The sequence below is a fragment of the Astatotilapia calliptera genome, chromosome 18, assembly GCF_900246225.1.
Source record: "Astatotilapia calliptera chromosome 18, fAstCal1.2, whole genome shotgun sequence".
In the NCBI taxonomy this organism is placed as follows: domain Eukaryota; kingdom Metazoa; phylum Chordata; class Actinopteri; order Cichliformes; family Cichlidae; genus Astatotilapia; species Astatotilapia calliptera.
Window position 1 is genome coordinate 10,988,684 of NC_039319.1, and position 21,991 is coordinate 11,010,674.

General features: G+C 37.0%; 1 protein-coding gene across 1 annotated transcript in view; it reads right to left on the reverse strand.

The window, feature by feature from the left end:
• The window catches only part of col11a1b (collagen, type XI, alpha 1b), a 79,999-nt gene that overhangs the window by 54,573 nt on the left and 3,435 nt on the right, over positions 1-21,991 (reverse strand). Inside the window, exons 2-7 of the mRNA XM_026148756.1 lie at positions 18,647-18,811; positions 15,119-15,332; positions 13,299-13,461; positions 5,314-5,442; positions 2,079-2,159; positions 1,586-1,684 (exon numbers count right to left, since the gene is read on the reverse strand). Of these exons, the coding sequence (XP_026004541.1) occupies positions 1,586-1,684; positions 2,079-2,159; positions 5,314-5,442; positions 13,299-13,461; positions 15,119-15,332; positions 18,647-18,811 (851 nt within the window). The remainder of the gene's footprint in view (positions 1-1,585; positions 1,685-2,078; positions 2,160-5,313; positions 5,443-13,298; positions 13,462-15,118; positions 15,333-18,646; positions 18,812-21,991) is intronic.

A 21,991-nucleotide genomic window follows, 5' to 3' on the forward strand; every position in this document is an offset into this window, starting at 1 on the left:
TACTAAGATTAACATCTGTAATCACATCAATATACCAATATTTTACATTATATATCATCAATATAGCAATTATTTATTCCTTGCAAAACAGCTGGAGTAATTTCAAACTGATATATTTTTTTTAAAAACCAATCACATAGGCACAATATGATTCAAACTAAAAGCTGAAACAACAAAACAACAAAACAAAAAAGGGGGTAATTTAGACAACAAAAACATTAATTTAATCCAATTAATAATAATAATAATAATAATAATGCAAATGCGTATATACAAATATTTTGAAGAACTTTGATCCGATGAAGAATAACTCAGGACTAAAACAGTAAAAAGTAATGTAAGCGCAGAAACTGAAGCACTGCACTGATGTCAGTCACAGTCAAACACAATGGGAAAATATCCAAGCATCTCGTAAGCACAGGAGTTTCCACCAATACGCTTTTGTACTTTAGCATTGTCTGTCGACTACACCGCTGTCCTCAGTATTTAGGCATGCATTCCTACAAAATATTTTTTTTCCCTCGGATACTCCACCATCCCATCATTTTAAATTAACCTGAGTCCTGAGCTAATTGAAGCTGCATTGTCTATCTTAAGGTACACACAAAGCAATCAGCGATCATTTGGCTGCCAGAGAACAGTATCATATTGTTTTGGTTGAACCCCCAAATGTTCCTCATTATCTTGTGTTCTGTGTGATGGTTTAGCACAAATTAAAACAGGATCTGCCAAATTCAGACTATGGAAGAAATATAGGGGATGTGCCTGTGTAGTGATTTTCCATTGGTTACAGTTCATTAAATGACAAACTTTTCCTGCTTTTGTCTTTATTCAAACTCTGTTTGATGGAGGCTGTTTCTCATGGAAATCAAGTAGTGGAGTAGGCTGTTTGATGTTAATGATGCCGTGTTGGATTGTGACCTCCAAAGATGATCATAAAAATCTGTCTTGTTGCCAGTGATGCCTTACGGTTTTACTAGCATTTCATTTTAAACCCATTTACCAGGAATTGAAACAAAACTGGAATCCAGATGTTAAATTTCAAATCAATGACACACAGATAATTTTCTACATTCAGAGGAAGTTTATCCTGCAGGGCTTATTTTAACAAACACTTTCATGGTTATGAAATTGATCTAATTTAATAAAACCAAAATTTAAGGTAACACTAAATTTAATATCCTAATGAGATTATCAACCAACCACTAATTATGTACAGTCACAAACAAGTTTACGTAGAAATCTGTGATAGTTCCCAGAAGTTTCTAATAGCTCTTCACCACAATCTATGGTAATCTTTCCAAGGTTCCTCGTTAAAACCTGCTGATTGCTCTTAAAAGCAAAAAGTACAGCACAATAAACATTTTGCATAACTAGCATCATATTGTGTGGAATGACCATATTTGACATGTGTGTATCCAGAAATAACTTTCACTGTGCCTGTACCTCCTGATGGTGATCAAACATGGTTATAGAATTAAAGTAATTTTATAAGATATAGACCTCAGGACATTTTCCCATAGCTTAGTTATCAAACATTTTTAAAATCTCAGGGTTTTAAAAATAAGCAGTTTTAAAAAGTTACCTCGCCTTGTCCTGCAGTATCAGTGGGATTCTCAGGTTGACTTCCATCCACTACGGTGTAGTCATACTCACCTGTATAATAGTCTCCACCCACATTTGTCTGAAATTGGAGCAAGAACAACACAGGGAAGGTTTGTAACGGGTAAAATACAGTAATTATCACCAATCTTGGTGATGTAGATGTCTTCATCTGCCTCTAGCACACCCTTTCTCAAACAAAGAAACACAAAGAGAGCTAATTTTATAATTATGATTGTAATAGACATGTGAAAATTATTGCTACAGAATTAAGTATATCCAGAATATGTATCATAATGAGCAATAAAAGCAACTAACAATTGCTCCAATAAAAGAAATGTAGCCAAGAAATACAACCAACAGAGACAGAGAGGGCAAAAATGAGACGATGAAAAACTAAAAATAAGGGAAAAAAGGAAACCATACATATATGTCGTTCTTGGTGACACCCATAATAACTGCTTGTCAAGTTTTACCTGAGTTTTGGCTGCTTCAGTAGGGGAAGGGTCAGTGGTTATCTCTCCCTCACTGTAGTCATAGACATCATAGTTAGGGTACTGTTAAAAAAAAAAAAAAAAAAGGAAAAAGAAGAGGCATCCACAATCAATTAGTTGGTGCGATCATGTAAATAAAGCAGCACGATGTCTTCATTTACAGACAATGTACTTCATTTACATGGCAAGTAAGCGTTCATGCTTCTCAAAACTGGTTAAAATCCAAACTTAAACCACACAAAACATTAAATATATAGCTTCTTGCTATTTTAAAAATAGCAATGGCTGGTTGATGTTAGGGGAGATTTTACATCCATATGAGGAAATGAAATCCTTTAGCACATGGATGAATGGAACATTCCTTTATCCTTCCCCTTCCTCTGAGAGACCCTCCTGAACATAAGCAAGCAAACAACAATTAAAATTCCTGTTTGCTGCTGACAGGAGGTTAATAGGTTAATGCAATGCCAGTGAAAATGTATCTGCTTCTGCCGCTTAATTTGAATGCCAACAATTGCTGGCGGCTTTCATTAGTGGCTCTTTAAAAGACAAAACTCAAGCTGTACAGAATCACCGCAAGACGGTAAATTATGGGGAGCATACAGGATAGAGCAGCAGGGGATAAAACCATTGTTCCTCTATTTTAAAACCTGACTCCTATAAAAAGAAAAACACTCACACACCCACTGGGGTATTGGAATAGTCATCGTGAAAACAATGCATTTATCTGAACAATGTGTGCTCATCAACTTCAGATGGTGATAATGGTGATGTGTGCATTATGTTGCTGTTTATATACATTTTAAACATTAATTCAACCTGCCCTGACCTGAACCTGAGGAAATATCATAATATACACTCTGCAAGACTGAGTCAAATTTATCTTATTCTCCTTAAGATGAGGTAGAGGAGCAGATGAGCGCCACTCTTAAAGCTTGTCATTAAATATCAAGCTGCAGCCTGGAGAAAATTGCCTTAGCTTAGGAGAAACACTCAAGGAACAAGGAAACATTTTTATCTTGGCTGACTTAAGACAAATCAATAAATCATATGGTCTAAATTATCTTTAAAATGTATTATGCTCATCATCTTTTGGCTTTAACTTCATATTTACAGTAAAAAGAGCAGACTTCTATCTACTTCTAGCTTCTTCTCATCTAACCCTAGACCAAAGAAAGCAGATGTGTATTATATGTTTAAATACTTAAAATCACCATTTAATGGGCATTTATTGTGATACTGCCCATAACCAACAAAGTGTTATGCAAATGAGTCACTGTAGTCCTTTAAAAGAAAAAAAAAGAAAACTTTTAGTTGTCCTAACACTGTCAAAACAGAGGCAAAGTAGATTAAGTTACCAGACCAGCCCCTAATGCTACACTCTATGCGCAGGAATAAATATTAGTCCCTGGACAACTGCTAAGCTCATAAAAACAATAAAAGAGCCACGGCCTGCTGCAAGGCTGGCCTGGCGTCCGTTCAGCGGCCCAGAGAGGGAGAGGTCACAGAAGAGAGAAGTTCTGGCCAGACTGACTGAAATGGCAGAGAGGGAGAGGGAGAGAGAGCGAGAGAGAGAGAGAGAGAGAGAGAGAGAGAGAGGGGGGGGGGGGACAGGGTTAGATGGAAATAGGGAGGGAGAGAAAGAGAGGGAGAGATAGAGAATGAAGAAATAATTTATAAAGATTTATGGTGTTGAAGTGCTTGGCTGAGCTGAAGGCCTTCACCACAGGCATGGATGAAAGACGTAAATACTAAGGGGTGCTTATAAAAAAGAGCACTCCCCCCAGCTTCCTTCTCCATCACTCCGCTTGCTCTTTTAACCAAGCTGGTAACATGTGGTTCATGACCACTTGCTTCAGGACAAAATCATTTCACCTAACAAAGGTAAATGTAACAGTTTGGGCTAAAAGATCACAAAAATATCCTTTTCAACAGTGATTTGTCATTTTCAGGAAATGTTTTTCAGTTGTGCATGAGTACATAACTTTTTTTAAAATACTGATCTGGAATGAAGGAAGAACATTCTTGTTATAAGTGTACAGAAACCAACAATGAATAAACCAGATTTACAAGGTTTTTAAAGCCAAAACATTCCCTGCTGTCTATTTGAATTGACAAGCTCCTTGTGTTGCTGCAGAGAACTAACCTGATGATGAAGCAACATTTTCCAAGACCCATACCCACTCTACAGCCAATATTTCTGAATAGAGAACCAGCTCCTGATTTTTTTTTCTTAAAAACCAAGAATCTAAAGTCGACTTTTCCAGGTACTGGAAGTCTAGCTGGGGAAGGGATAGCTTAAATTTCCCTGGGAGTTTGGGCAGAGCCTGCAGAACTCGTTAGTGATATAAATCACGGGGCCACTCCAAAGTGGGCTCAGACTTTGTGGCAGAGAAAAAAGAAAGGTTTCCAGTGTGAGCTCATCAGTTATTTAGTGAAATACTGAAGGAAAATGTCAGCCGGCAGAACAGCTTGAACTAGCAAAATAACAAAAAAATGAAGATGGAAAAAAAAGAAGTCCTGACACAAAGCACTGTATTTCAATTAAGAAATATGGCTAAAGAAACAACAAGTGGTATTTGGGAGCCAGTGGTAATAAAACTTGCATTTCAAACTAAACCATGTATTTTGATATGTCAGCATGTTTCCACTAGTAAAACACAAAGTGGAGAAAATGACAGATTTAGAGTTGACACAGAAACCCGTGCACGTACGTTCTTATTCATGGAGGACTGTTTGTAAAAAGTTTCCACACAAATTGCTGAAATTATTATTATTATTATTATTTTTGGTTTATTTCTCAGAGACTGAAACTGAGCTACATTAAACCAGGGCAAGTATACAAAACTGCACAGACACCTGGTATGTAATTACACCTTACACCCAGCCTTTCAATTCTTCCCATTTTACAAATTTAAATGTCATTTATCCCAGTCTCCTTTTTTGTCCTTTTAACTCATCTTTGACTCTCTTATTAAAAACATCAAAGAATAAAACCCTGTTTCTAAATTCCTGCTACTACTAACATATTTCCTCCCTTCCTGTTTCCTTAATTCTTTCGCTTACCACAAATATTTCTCTCTGCCTGCCTCTTCTCTATAAAATCCTCCCTACTTCCCCCTCCTCTCTCCCAGCTTTCTTTTTCTTTTTTGCTTCAGTTAAGCAGGAGATAGTGCTCCCACCTGATCTCTGTTTCTAAAGCTACCCCAGTACTGACCTCATACTCAGGTTCCTGAGCCTGTGGGGTGTCTTGATGGTTGGGGGTTTCACAGTCGGGGCTGTAGTGTTCACAGTAGTCATAGGCTGCCCTGGGGTCTGCCACTATCAGCAGCTGCTGGATGTCACCCTGGAAATGGAGGAGAAGAAGACTTTCAGCGAAAGACAAGTCAACAAAGTTTTAAGATGACAGAGTCACGAATTAGGATGCACGTTTCCCTGCTGCAAATTCAATTACCAGACTTTTTTTTTATTCTGCGTATCCCTCAACATAAACGTTCTGTTGATTGTTAATTCACAATACTATATGAGTTGGTCAGTAGTGCTATTTAGTTCAGTGTAGTTTCTGCGAAAGCAGCTTTTTTCTAGTTTGGTTTGGCAAATAGCTCCAATACCAGGAAGCCTCAGACACTGCTGAGTAGAAGCTAGTCAGGGGCATGAAAAAGAGCTGAACAGACCACTTCCCATCTGCAGCTGGAAACAAAAAGCTTAGCACAGTAGCCTAATCTATCTTCATTTAATCCAGAATCCAGCCCACTAAGTTTAACTGTATTGTCCAGGTCTCTAAACAGCACAGAAGAGAATTTAAATAAATTAATGTTCCATGGGGTTTGCATTTAAGATTTTGCTTTTCACATTTCCCATTGCAGGATTACATCTTGGACCTTTTCAATCAATAATCCCTTTTCTTTCAGTCATTTGTTTTTGTCAATCACATAAAGCTTATTGAAAAAAAGGAAAGAAAAACAAATTTAATGTCAAATCTTTCAGAGAGTCTTCTTTGCAGACACCACTAACGTTTCTTTCTCTTGTCTTTTTTTCCCCACAATTACAAATAGAAACCAAATGTTAACGCCCATGTAGCATACACCTATTTCTTCAGCTTTACACCAGCACAGTGATAATAAAATGTGACAATAAAACAACAAGGCAGATGTTGTGCAGTACCAGAGGCAGTAGTCTCTTGACTATTAATTAAGGCTTTAGGGGAGTCTGTAAGCTTTTAAAAAGAGCTATTGTACAGTTCCCCCCCAACTCAGCCGTGAGGGACGGCAAGTCCCCTTACACAGCAGATAAATAACCAAGGCCTGTACTTATCTAAGGCTGTCTGTTTTTCATGAGCTTTTGGAAAAGGAAATTAGATCCCCGCTCCCAACTGTTTCATCAGCCAAAGGCTCTTTTTCCATGATCGTCTCCGAAGGAATTTCTAAACCAGGAACTGCTTTACTACTGATATGAAGCATTCTATCTATACCCATCTACCATATGGGCACCTCAGCTGACTTTTTCAGAATCCACATGGACTAAGAAATTCAGTGGACAAACAAACAAGGAACATAACCTGAGTGCTGCATGAAGGTGAAGAGAGGCCACAAACAGGGTGGCCCCTAAAGAGGAAGCACATACATGCACATTGCATTAAATTACAAGAGGCAACATCTGTATAAGCTTAGATCTCTGGAACACATTAGAGACTAACCGCCCTGTGCTCCCATCATATGTGACCAGTATATTTCAACAGCCTATTAAACAACCAAAACAACAACAACTAACATACGTAAATAAATTTGACATATGGCTTAATGAAAGGATGTTAATGGCATATGTGCCATTTATTCTACAATTATCATAATTATGTTTGCCTATGACTCATTTGAAAATCCATCTTTCCATATGCATACATAGATTTTCCATGTAAAGACTATAACCTGTCTAGAGAAAGAAGGTGCTGGTGGTAAATGTTGGTAAAGCAATAGGAAAGAAAGAGATTACCTGCACCTGCTGTAACACTGACTGAAAGGAACAACAAAAGCTACAATGACAAGTCCCCCCTCAAACTAATACTCTAGCTGCTTGCTTGTTCTTTTTATAATTTACTACAAATGTATCCAAACTCAATGGTAGAAGATAGAACCGTTAATAACACAGACATACTGATTTTAGCAGAACTTCTTTCTGTTTCCTCTTTCTTCTATGAGTAGACAGTAACTTTTCAATTTCATGCTTTTCCAGTTCCTTCACTTAAGCATAGTTTGGCACTGGACAAGGCAACAATATATTTACTATAACAAGAAAATATGCACGAGTCCAAAAATGTCACCCAGGGATTTTCAAAAGACCACACACACACTTGGCCCATTTATGAAGCCTGACAGTGATTCAGTCACCCCCAAATTCCACAATCAGCTTCTCATTCCTTGCCCTCCTGCTCTACCCCACCCTGGATTTATTCCTTGTCTTCATCTTGGTGCATTTGTTGATGTTAGTGTCTGTATTGCATTGCACAGCTCTCTGGCATTTTTTAGTTCTTCCTCAGAGTTATAGGAATGATCCACAGCAATGGTGTGGATCTCCTCAGAGTTGGCATGGACATAATGGGATGAATCATCTGTCTAAGCCACACTAGAATAAATCAATGAATGGATCCGCGGACAATGTGCATGTGTGTAAAACAACAGCCTCGACACATGTTAACTGTCATCTCCTGCTTTCACAGCAAACTTTAACCAAAGAGCAGGACATAAAAAGGATGAGCCACTAATCAAAGAAAAGCTCTGCAAATTTATCTTTAATGCACAGGAAAACCATTTAATTCACTAAATATTTACACAAGAGTAAGGAAAATAAATGTGGGCTGTTTTGTTTCTTAAATGTGCACATTTCACATTTGATTATAAGCAAAGAGGGATAAAACAGAAGACAGACACTCTTAGATGTCCTTGGGTCTATGACCAGGGAATTCTAACATCTGCTGCAAGTAGTCGCCCTTGCTAACAAGGAAAAAGAACTGCACATGGAAAATTACATGCAGGCGGACGGTTTGTTTCTTATCTATAAAACCCATCCTTACTTTTTTTTGTTATGAAATATTTACTTTTCCTAGAAATGTTAGCCCTTAAAACTGACTTTCTTTGCTATGCAGATGACACCCACCTATATTTCCCCATAAAGTTTGGTGCTACAGATACATCTTGAATTATCTCCTGCTAAAGATTGGCCTCTTTCCAGTCCCTTTTAAACCTCAGATTTATTGTATGGGTTTGTATCAATTAGTTGTAATATTAGCTGCATTATTTAAAATGTTTTTAATCAGTGTGCCCCTTTTATGTTGCCTCAGAAATCTTTTTTGTTTTTAATTGTTTATGTTAATGCTTTACCCTGCTTTGAAGTTTTAAACTGTTACTCTTTTGTATAATATCTTGTCTTTTTTCATAAAGCACGTTGTTTTTAACACAGGTATGGTGTTGATTGTGATGATATTTGATAATTAGCACACATTTCTTCATCCATAAGTCTCAACATTCATTATTTATTTAATTTCATTGTGCATCCTTTTAGACATTATTCATTCTCATTTCACATATATTTTTAAGACTGTGAAGACTTTTACTCTTAACCGTAATACTGCCTTGATTTTTGTTCCTGCAGACTGTGTATATCTGCAATTGGTTAAATAAAATGACATTGAGTCAGGCTGTGCAGGATATTAAATTCAAGGTGGATGTCCACAGTTTCTAAGAGAAATCTGTTTGTATTTAAAGTATTTAAAAATATGAAAACTAGAATGAACTGCAATCCTAAAACATAGACTTAATTCAACTTAATTTATGAGTTATTGCCAGAGAAAAAGACCTGTCCTATAAAGATGTGAATGTAGTGTGATGTAGTCTGGTATCTGTTCTGATTAGTCAATATAACGACAGGTTATTTTTCTTTGTCTTTGGGATTGAGAATGACTGACCAAGAAAACGGAATTTGCCACCATATGCTCAATCACTTACACAAAAAGACTTGACCTTGTAAGCGTGCTAAGACATGATCCATAGTTTCCTCTATGACAGCAACTAAGTAGGTAAATATGGCACTAAATGTTACTGCCTGTGGACAGGTATACCAGGTAGTTTTAACTTGTGGAGGGAAAATTAATACACAGAGAACACATAGTTATGAAAACACTATGTAAGCTAACAGCTAGCCTTACTTAACATAAAATTTGGGGTGCTCCAAATATTTCACTGAGCCAATAAAACTTTTCACTGGAATTACTTTGTAGAATAAAATAAATAAAACTTCAATAAAACAGCAGGTGAACCTCTGAGGGCACCATGTCCATCGTGCATAGGTGTTATTGCAGATGTTTTAGCTTTTTAAATTAAAAAAAGCATTTTAAATAGACACTGCATATAATTATTTTATTTTTTCTCACAGTAATTCACTCGAGTATTTTCTTTACTTAACTTCTCACACATACCTCTGAACAAGCTTGGCATACTGATCATATGCAACGCCTATTTTTCCAAACTCTGGGGAGGGAATACATCTTGAAAGAGCCAATACACAGATGGAATTTCAAAACTGTACAAGTACAACAATTAACCAAGTAGCACAAAGGAGGAAAAGTGTATAATACTCTCCAGATTTCTTACAGTATTTCATCAAATGCAGCCACTGTGGTCAGCGCAGGGATAACGTTTCTTCTCAAGCACTGGGGGCATACAAATGTCTTGCACCCTTCAAATATTAAAACATTTGGCCTGCCAGTAGCTCACAAAACTGTTGAACTATTTGAACCATCTGTTTGCCTGTCTGCCCACACTTTCCTCACTTCTTTCTCTGTCACTTTTTCCTTGATCTGCTCTTTTCTATCAGGCAGTTCTTTTTTATTACTTTGCTCAAAATACAAAGGTAACAAATGGTGGGACTGAACTATATGCAATTATATATGTAACTAGGGCTAATTTATAGGGAAAATGCTACAGAACAAAAATGTTCTCATTTACAAATCACAGTGAACAAAAAACATAAGCAGTGACTGATGACATTCTCATCAACCTTGACATTAAATACGAACATTCCTATTACACAATCTTTACCAAAACATTTTGTGACAGATATTAGAGGGTGAAAATGACTGAGGCAGATGAGAAACACTCACAGCGCTTAACTTCTCTCAAGCCAATCATAAACAATGATTCACTTTAAGGCTAAGAGCACATCAGACTCTTGTTATATTCCCCTGCCAAGGACTGTCCTGCTTGAGGGACAGTGTTTTGGAATGAAACACTGTCCCTGTGCAGCAATGACAGACACATACACAAACCATCTCCGCCTCTCTCTCTCCGACATACACACATGGACGCTCACACTTTTTCGCACAAAACAACACAAACGTAAACACAGAGACAGACATCTGGCACAAACAAAGAATCCTTTAAAGTCTGAAAAGTCGATTTGCGTAAAAACAAGAAGAGGAGATGATTTTACTTTGAATATCTTGTGGCTTTTATTTCAAAGAAGAAAGAGGGGGGGAAAGGCATTTGGAGACCCGGTCAGTGAGCATATCTCTTAAACAGCTGTGCAATCCTAGCCAAGACTAAGCACACACTGATCATATTTTCCCCTAGCGTTCACTCTTCGGTGCGCTTCCAGCTTTGACACCTGCTTATGCAATCTACTGCAGTAAGGTAACCTACTCACAGCAACTGGAATGAGAAAGCATCATAGTGTAATTACACATAAACACAAGCTTTTTTTGCTCACCAGCCACAATTAGTATTTTAGATTGAAGAAGACTGTTCAGTCTAAGAAGATTGTTTCTTAGAATTGCACATTATCAAATCTGTTAACCTATCTGAAGGTTTGCTGCAGGTAAACTAAGTAAACTAAGTCTATGGTGTCCACTTTTTGTGAGTGTGAGACCAAAACGTGGACACCATAGCTTAATAGAACTTTAAATAAATGGAAACAAATTACATTCTGTTTCTTTATGAACAAATGATCTATTTAAAACACGTGGAGCAACTTCGAGAAAGTTAATTAATGAATTTATCTATATCTGAAGCTTTAGAGGATTTGGTAGGCATCCTTTAAAACTTCAAAGCAAGTCAGGCGTAACTCTTACTCCCAGCCGTCACGCTACACTAAGGTGAATGATTCATAGCTCTGTATTCAGTATACAGGCATGAATGTTATCAGGCACCTCTTAGACTGAAAGCATTTTTTAAAAAACACAATGTCTTCTCCACCAGCTATGTAATCAAGTCAGATAGAAATCCAACTGAAATGAATTCAACATTTTAGAGTGAAAACATCATTTTTGGTGTACCTCCACAAATTTTTAACATGAGTACATTTTATATATAAAAGACTATGAAAGAACTGGTCTGCTGATTGCAAAGCTGTTTCAAATTTTCACAATACATTTATCGAGATAGTCCGGAAAGTTTCCGCAGCCTACAAGGTATTCTGTGATATGCCTATAACAGCTGTAAATTTACAAAGAATCCCAATGCATAACTTAATGAGCAAACTCTAAACATAGCACATGGCTTTCATATACTTTCAAACACGCTTTTATCTATAAGAATATGCTAACAAACAACTTTGTGGCCAGTAAGAATTTTTTCCAAAAACAGTGCAGCTTGCCCACAAGTAGCAATTTTAAAATCAACACGTCTTGTGTTATTACACTTGAAGTGGAAATAATTACAGCTTAAGATACAATTCTAGCTGGAGCTTACTGTGTGATGCACTGATCAAAAACACCTTGCAAATCATAAAAAACGTCTTGGAACACAAGGAATCATTTTCTTCTTTCTAGGTCTTACAAAGAGCGCATCCTACATTGCTCTGTAATTTAATATCATTTAGCTTATTGTATTTTGAAACAAAGAACACTCACGCAAGCCAAATGAGAACTATTAAATCAGACTTATAAACAGAAAAGAATGACTGTGGTAAGTTTTCACTTTATCCCCTTTAATCTTATTCACCTTAATTATATTAACCAGAAATCACTTTGGAATTCATTCATTCATTATGACCTAAAACTAATTTATTTCATTATAGTTAATGACATATGCATAAAAATAAAGCTGTAAATCGACATGGGGAAAAAAACATATAAGTGAAGAGAAGCAACATCACAATTTCAAGTGGTTTCACTGTGGAAAGGCATCTCTGACCTAGAAGCAAACTTTTTGCTGACTGCCGAACTTAGCAAGCATTCTACATTCAGCTAGCCTCCAAGCAAGCCTAATGCGTTTCATGCCATCATTTATTTCAGATCTGCTGCTGAGCACAAAGTTACCAGTTCCCAGAACCATTTTATCACTGTCCTCTTAATTTTGATTCTGCTTCTCACAGTTACTGATCAATTGTGACACAATTAATTCATAAAAAAACATAATATAGTTTAGGCAGTCGACATCGAACAGACCCCTTTATTTCCTTTGTAGTTAAATATCCAAATTAGTGCTGAGAGAAAAAAAAAAACACATTGAGTAGCACACTGTGCAAGTAGCCTTCATAATAACATTGCCTATGGCTCTTGCCAAGTATACAAAGCCAATATTGTTGTTCTGGCCAATAAAATTCCCTATTATATATATGCACACAGAATGAAAGGCAAATAAAATGTCTGGCCTTAAAGCTTTTGGACTCTAAGTATTACAAACTACAATTGTCACAGTGTTAAATGGAAATCATTGAGAATAATACTCACAATGTGCGTGCAATTAAGCTTAAACAGAAAAGAGAAATTGTTGGCATCTAGGTCAGTTTTCTGTAATAGTTTCAAGGCTTAATGAATGCAATCTATTGGTGAATGTCTGCATTACACATATGTAAGACATTCCTATTGCAATTATGTGTAAGCAGGTTTTTACCTGTATAGCACTGAATCTTTGCAAACTTTGTACACCCATAACTCCATAAAAATGATCATACTCTAAAAAAAACTGTATTCAAGTCTTCTGCCCAGATGCAGCCTAGGAAAGCAATAAAGCAACAATATGACTGCAACAGGCTTGCAGCTATTCACACACCACATGGTATAAGTTTCTCTTGTCTTATCACCTAGCTTGCTGTAAAACAAATTAGTCCCAAATTTGACAACGGTCTTTAAAATAATTTCACAACATAAACACCACCAACCACACAGAGAAAATACTTCAGGTGAGAAGATATTCAATATGGCCGTCATACCTCAAAGACCTCTTCATCTAGGATTCGGGTGCCAAAGACTGTGATGCCCTCTGTGCTGATAATGGCATGGTCACTTCTGGCGAGTGGTCTTGTCACCTTTTTCTTACAGTCCACAATGATGGTAACGCTCTTCTTCTCCACACTGATAGCTACACGATGCCATCTGTTTAACAAAGAAGGACATCAGAAATACAACAATGACCCTCTGAGTTTTAGGAAAACTGCTTCAGTCCACGGCTAAGGGAATAGTTAACATTTAGTTTAGGAAGTGGAAACGCTTACCAGTATTTGCTATCACATCTGGAGTTGGATATGAAGCTCTATATGATTATACTGGTAAATACAGTCACAGGACTTATTAGCTAGATCAAGCTAGTACTGGTTTAGACCTCCGTTTGCCTTCAAAACTGCCTTAATTCTTTTGAGGCACAAATTTGACAAGGTACTGAAAACAGAGATTTTGGTCCATATTGCTAGGACAGCATCCATCATATGTATCTCACATTTCACTACATCCCAAACATGCTCTATCGGACTAAGATCTTTAGGTCAGTACAGTGAACTTATTCACTTGTTCAAGAAATCATTTGAGATTATTTGAACTTTGTGATGTGACACACTATCCTGCTAGAAGCAGCCATCGGAAGATGCATACACATTGATCATAAAGGGATACTCATGGTCAGCAACAACACTTGTAAATGATGCTGCTGCTTCCAATCAGATCAAAGGCCATTCTCTGTAAACCCTATAGATTATTGTATATAGGGAAATACCACTAGATCAACAGTTGCTAAAATATTCAAACCAGCCCACCTGGTACCTACAACCACACTCAAAGTCACTTAAATTGCCTTTTTTCTCCATTCTTATGCTTATTTTAAACTTCAACAGCTTATCAGGATTAGCTGAAGTTCAAAAGCAGTTGAGCTGGTCCACTGAACAAAGTGGCCAATGAGCGTATGTAGCTTAGCTTAACTTAGTCTAATGTGTAGAAGGATAAAACAGCTAGCCTGGCATCAATGTACCAGCTTGCACTGGCACAGTGCTATTTGCCCTGTGGCATCTGGAGAGCTATGCATAAATTTCCAAGAAGTACATGCAAAAGTTGTTTTTTTGTTAACTATGAAAGTATTCTTCAGTTTTTGCCAGAAGAGCATGTGAGTATTTTCAAACTAGTTGGACTAGTCCTATGAATGGATCCACATTGATTGAGCTGTATATTTTCACTATTTATCACCAACAAAGAACAACTCATGAAATCGCTGCAAGGCATTTCTGTTGGCATTTATATGAAAGATTGCTGGCAACTTTTAACAATGATTTGTTTCAGCTTCATTGGACAGCTATGAGAATCCTGTCCTTTACTGCATATCAGTGTATAGCAGTGTAGCTGTAAATAATTTAGAAAGGCTGTCATTAAATTGTTGCCAGCAATTTATTTGCCATTACTGTCTGAGTTGTTCCATATGGTGTTAATGACTGAACAACATATGATGATAATAAATGTGCAGAGCTGCGTGTCAGTTTACCAGGCTGGAAGAGTTAAGTATGCACTGAGTGCCTGAGAAAATACTAACAGAGCGGTTCTGCTTAGCACAAAATATAACCTGAATCTTTTAAAATAGAAAAAAATTACCCTAAATGTACTGCTTGTGAGCTAACCTCACAATTTCCATAACAAACAAACTCCAGATTTTGAGATATTGCTGAGATAATGGGATAACTGCACGTGGCATAGAAAATGTACTATTTAGGGGACACAAAAGTCTTTCATCTACATTTTCTCTTCTAGTGTGTTAAAGCGCTCCGTCACTTACTTGCCATCAGAAAGTTTGACGGAACGGAACAAAGGGTACTCGTCTGGGACAGGCTTGCCATGCTGGTCCTCATATTGGAAGATAGGGGAACGGCCCACCTCTACTCCAAGCTGCTGCACGCCTTGCTGGTTGTACACAGAAAGCAGGAAGGACTGGAGACCAGCCTTGGGCTTGATGGTAAACACTATAGAGAAATCCTCTGGGAATACCCCCCCTAAAGGTGGAACACGTAAGAGAAATATTGGGCTGTCACATTAGTAAAGATGAATATAGAGTTTATATAGTCCTAAAATTGCTGAAATGAACATGTTTTACACCAATATTCTGATTAAGAGCAATGTAATGATAAAACAGCAGACATGAAAGCTACATAGCAGAACCAAGATAGATTTAATAGTTTAATAAAAAATATCTCTTATGGGAACTTTATTATTTCATTTGTTTGGTGTTTATCAACACTTCTTTTTGCCATCTCACTGTGTACAATGATATAATGAACATAAACAGAAGGACATGATAAATTAACAAACATGTCAGCGTTTTTACTTGCTCACGGGCACAGAGTGTGTATTTTGCTTGTAATAATTAAAAACTTTCAAACTGTCCTCCCTTAAGAAGCATTTGTGCTATTGGAGACTTCCTTTTACCTTGTGCCCTGTCTTACAAACCTTCTTCTGATGTTATAACTAGGGCAATTGTATTGTAATTAGTAGAGAGAACTGCTTTTGCTCCAACTTTCTCTCCTCAGATTAACCCACAAAGTCTAGACTACTGGACGCGAGTCCGTTTTACTGGGGAAGTTAAACGAAACCTTGGCATGTCCTGAAAGGCCTTGGTAGTGGTGATGCAGCCGTATTAACTTTATAAGGGCTATAAATACAGCAACTCAAACAAATGTCATATTTTTGTGAACATAATAGTTTGGTTCAATGAAAAAATAACTAATACTAGCCAAATAAAAGTCCAATTATTCTGACTGAGGACATTTTGACACTTTACTTCATGACACCTCCAACACCTCACCTCTCAGGCTCACTTATATTACTCAAGTTTCCATTAGTGAACATGAGCATGCTGTCCAGTTAAGCCAAAAATTACACAGGCTTATTTTCTAATTCCTTCAATTACTGCATTTTAGTCTTTCTTTTTGCTCTTTGAAATGTAGCCAGATTCAAAAAGAGTAACACACACTGCACTGACTGGGACATTTCATTTCACAGCAATGAATCCTTAATAAATTTCTCTCACTTTGCTGGAAGTCCATTTTGAGTAAGTAAGCAACTGGGGACCATTTCTAAACTTTGCCCTAGTAGTAAATGAATAACAGGCCGCAAAGGGAGGCATGATTTGTTTGAGCAGCCATGCAAGCAGCAGTGGTATATTATAATTTGGGGGACTAGAAAGAGATCTCATATTTTTTTTCCAGATTAGCTTCTCCTCACTGCCTCCCTGTTAAAACCAGAGGTCTCAGTGTGCAGCTCTACTTGTGGTTCCTCAAGCTTGCAAAAGGTAGATTGGGAGGCAGATGCTTCAACATATGGTTCTCCTGCACCAAGCTTCCAGTTTGGGTTTGAAAAACAGACTTCCTTTCTACTTCTGAAAGTCAGTTTAAATTTTGCTTTTTGATAAAGGATATAGTTAGGTCTAAATCAGGTGAACGATCCCTTCATTGAAGATACTCTATTGTGGAAACAGACACTGTGGCCCTAGCCCAGATTCATTCCTATCTGACTCCTTTCACTTCCCTGTGACAGGGTGTAGGTTGGTGCATTGTAAAGTCTCTTTGAACAAGTCCACATGGTTACAAAAAGTGGCAGGCACATGGATGTCTGCTTAGAGCTTCCTGTTCACCAACTGATGACAACATTTATGACACTCAGACCCAAGAGAGGCCTAGCAAACCTGCAGATGGGGAAACTAGAACACACATATTAGTTTTGCTGCTATAAGCTCAGGCTGCTGGGGAACTTCCTATGATACACTGAGCATTTCCGCTTCCCCTTATCACTCTCCATACTTTTAAAGGTCACTCCTGCATGTGAATACATTTTGTCTTCTCTCTCCCATAGGTTGCCCTATGTTTTACAGGAACACCATGATTTTCTAATATTTCAGACTTAAAAAATCAACTAAAAATTTGACATTTGGCAAATTTGCTTCTGTTAGTAGATAATAGGTTTTGTTCTCTGCAATTGATTACTGAAATTGGGATTTGCCGAGTTTTGTTTAAAATCTACTTCCTAATAAAATAAATATGGATTAAGTTCTCAAAAACAGCCTAATAAAATAAATGTGGCCTCTCAAAAACAGAAGGGCAACACACTCCAAATGCACATACAGTACAATATGAAAAACCCTTCTAAATTTCACTACCTTAACCACAGACTGAGCATCCACATCTGCCAGCAATTAAACTTGAGGAAAGACACTTTGTTGGACAAGATCAGTGTACAAAACAATAGACATGCTTTTGTTGTTTTTTTTGTAACAGATTTGTCAGTTTTACCAAAATATCAAATAACAAAAATCTGGTGCTGCTCCGCTTACTTTAGCCATGTGTTTACACGCACCATTGTAGATTACCATCCCCTATGGGTTCTTGGAGCAAACTGAAATTCATTGGCATCCTCTAGAAAATGATTCTGGAAAGTCTGCACTGGATTTTAAATGACAGACTTTAACACTAAAGGATTTTATGAGTCATTTATCAAATCATTCTTTGTTATTTTTTGTGAAATACAATCATCTTTAACTCTTTTTTAAAACTTTATTATTCAGTGGTTCAAGAAAATAAAACTTAATCATCATACTTTAATCCAAACAACAATTGGCTTGAGCAGCCATGCAAGCACCATAGCTTCACCGATATCTGCCACCCTAACACTTTTTTCTCAGCTAAAATCTCTATGCCAGCATTGGATGAAGTTCCATAATACATTCATTTATTTTCCACGTTGGATGAATTCTAAAAACTGCTAATTTGGCAACGTTTCACCCCCAAATTGAGTCAGAATTACAATGTCTTTGACCTAAAAGCACCAAAACTTTTTAAATCAACCTTACTTACTCAACCTTACTTAACATTAACATTACACTTTACATCACCTGATGCCTTCAATTGCAATAATTTTACAATGGATATATTAGCAGTTGTCTAGAAAGCCTCACAAAGTTTCTAGTATTGTTGTACAATGTTAGTTGTAGCTTATCTTACAGGAAGGCTATTTTAAGTGCTTAAGTTTTTATGCAACATGATGGCAATTTCCATTACTAATATCTGAAATGAACTGGTCAAATTATGTAAAAACAGTCAAATTAAAGTGCATATTCCACACTACCACAAACATATGTGATCAATAAATAAAGTTCTCAACAACTTGTGTAATCCTCAAGACTCATTTTATAATCATTCTATGGTCTCTAGCATTTAAAATTGGGAGTGTTTGTTTGTTTATCTGCTTTATGGAAGACCTACTATTGTACTACTGTTTCAGTTCCAGTGTAAATACTGAGAAGTGAGGAGTTTACCTGGGAAAAGCTGCTTAGTCGGAGCACTGAGCTGAGTCCTTTTTCCCACTCGATAAGCTACGTCGGATTTGGATCCTCTCCGCACTGTGCAGAAGCCTGCTGTTTTCCTTATTCCTTCAGGAGAGCTCTGAAAGTCCAGCACCTTCAGTACATCCACGGGTTCAGCTGTAGAGAGAGAGAACAATGAATTGATAAAAATCATCAACAATTTTTCTTATACAACAATTAGTAATGCACTAAAACACAATTTTTGCCACCACAAAAAATAAAATCATTACTTTATTAAGACTCAAAATTTATGTCAGATTTTCATGTACAGTTGTAAATTTTAGTAGTTGTAAATAAAACTACTTCCATGATGAGAAGCCCTGTAAATGAGATACTGTTACAAAGTTGCAACTCTTAAAAGTTGAGTGAATAAGTGAGTCCTCAGTCTGAATGACCATATCGCCAATTGCTAAACCTATACTAAGTGCTGCTGCTATGTAAATATAAGTAGTTAAATAAAATACCAGTTGAACAAAATGAAAGCTGAGCTGATTTATTGATTAATTTAATTTTTATTTTATTATGTTTTTAGTGTCTATGTTGCATGTAACTTTACAGTACACTATAAGCATAGTTAACAGAAAGTCTAATCCAACTTGGCATTTTGATGATAAATCAGCATTTACACTCATTACACCCCTTGCTTTTTCAAGCTTTTTCTTGGCCAAACCTGTCAGTTCAACCAGTTGTTGCTTTATGAGCTGCCTTGGCAGAGGAGCAATAAAAATGTTAGGAACCAGCAGACATAATTGCCCCCCTCCTTACCTCCCCGGTTACCCCCACAGCTAAAAGCCACAGCATCTATGGGATGATAAAAATCATTGCTGCTGATCACAGGGTCTTTGGAATAAGGAGAACACAGCAAGGGGTAGCTTTACAAGCTTCTTAACACTACTAAGCTCTTTTCTATCAATGGATCTGAAAGTCAGAGGTGAAACTGCACAGAACAGCTATAAAAACTATTTCCCATTTGCTCTCTCTCCTCCAATTATCAAACGCTTACTCCAACCTAGTCTTTTTTTTGCATGTCTCCTTCTCAAACAGTTTTTCTTCTTAAAACCCTATCTTGAGGCACATCATTAGTTACACTGTAATTACAGGGGATTTAGGTAGCCTAATAGTCTATCTTTAAGGTTTGTGTATATACGGAAGGGTTGACGTCCAGAAGAACGTAATTTGTTGATTAATGCATATCTGCCCGAGGCTGCATTTGCTGAAAAATATACAGTAAGAATAAGTCAGCATTCAAAGATAATTATGAGTGCTGTCTTGCATGGGAAAGTAAATGGAAGAAATGTGTAGGCCTATCAGCAATCACCAATGCAGTCTATTCATTTTACAGACATTCAATACTGCAACATTACTTTCTGACCGTATTAAAACAACGATATGTGTTTTTAAGGCTGGCTTACATAGTGTATTTTAGACTGACACACAAAACTTAAGTCGTATCTACAAAAAGCTAATATTACCCTTACCATCACACCCTGACTTCATCAATCTTGTGCTAGTAATGGACAGCTCAAATTTCAAATGCAGGTGCAAACCAGTTACACAGAAGCTATTTGAAGGTAATATTAGCTAACATAAATATGAGCTACCACAAGCTACTGGTAATACCATACCAGCAACAACAAAACCCCCGAAAGTAGTGGAACAGCTTTAATGTTTCAGTCCTAAATATGTCGTTTTCTTTCAAAAGTTACATAGCCTGGCTTTATATAAGAAGTCAATAATAAAGCTATGATTGATTTTTGTTTGTTAGCGCTACGTTTGAAATTTTAGTTGCTAATAATATACAAGCATTTCACAAAAATTTAAATATCAAACACTTCCCATAATTTAGCTTTTTTAATGACGCACACCAAATGTTATATAATCTCTGCATAGTAAATGTTAGTTTACTGAGACAAATTAAAACTTGAGCGCTACAAATGTTCTGCAGTATTGGCGAGAAACATGTTTTTAACCAAATCTTAATGAAACATTAAAAGTGGATATTTAATTTTCAATGGGGACTATCGTGCTTTTGCTTATTTTCGGTCTTGTGTGTATTGTTATAGTGGGTGTTACAATGAGGTATTTGCAAGTAATCCCTATGAGCCAAAAGCACAACCTTCCAGGAGCTCCATTTCATACGGGTTTCTTTCTACTCTGGGCAGATTTGCCTAATATGGTCATTTCAGGTGCACAGTTTTTTGCTGTTAGCACAGATGCCCCAAACTTCTGCTGAACACACCTTGGAAGGGCCAACCAATCAGACGAAGAAGAGCTGGTCTAAGGAAGTATAAGGGAGCTCAAACAGATTGTTTCAGATACTGAATAAATTAAGCAAATTGTGAATCATGCAATGATAGTTGGTAGACTCTATGAATAAAAGCGCATAGGTTGAAATAAGCAAAATAGGTCTCCTTTAAACTTGGGTTCAGCGCAGTTCAACCGCCATTACAAACCAAGTATATACTTTCCTTTAACAGCTACAGAAACCACAGAAATAAAAACCAGGACAACTGTGTCCAGATATCACACAACACATTTGTCTTTTGAATGAGTCAAGGATGAGTGAGTGAATGAGTCTTCAAAGGCCCAGTAATGATAAACAATGTCTGAATGGTCAGCTTAAAATCTCACAGGGACCAGAAGGACTTTAAAGAAAGGGAGATAATAGGCTTAAAGGGAACTCTCCCTTGCCAGGAAAAAAGCCTAGATTAATGTGTTTGATACTGGCAAGAAAACTTTGTGGGAAAATTATTAAAGGGGATCAGACAAAAGCCTTTCATGAAGTTTACAGTGCCGAAAGTCTCCTCATTGAACTTACACTACTCAGCTAAACTCTATGACATGGGAGGGAAATTTGGTTAAAACATATGAAGTAAAGATCAAAATCGCACATACATCATATTTCAATAACTTTAATGTAAAGTTTCATAAAAACAACCATTTGGGGGTTTTTTGGGGGGTTTTTTTTAGGCAAACCACAGCCTAATTTGAATTGGCCTTTCACCATACCTTTAGATTGTGTCTTTTCTCAAAACATAAAAACATAATGCTGAAGGAATTAATATATAAATATTCAGCTGTACATTTTCCATTTTTTTAGTCATGTGGCACAAAAAGACAGGAAGTGCTGATGTAGCAGCTCCTGTTCACTTTTAGGAACCAAGAAAAGGTCTAATGGGTGGTGCTATAAGTTGACATGCTGAAACCATTATGGCTTTTTATACTGGCACCACTCCCTGTAGCCCCCCCCCCTAACTAAAACATACACGAGACTAAAGTGAGAAGGCCCCATCCCTG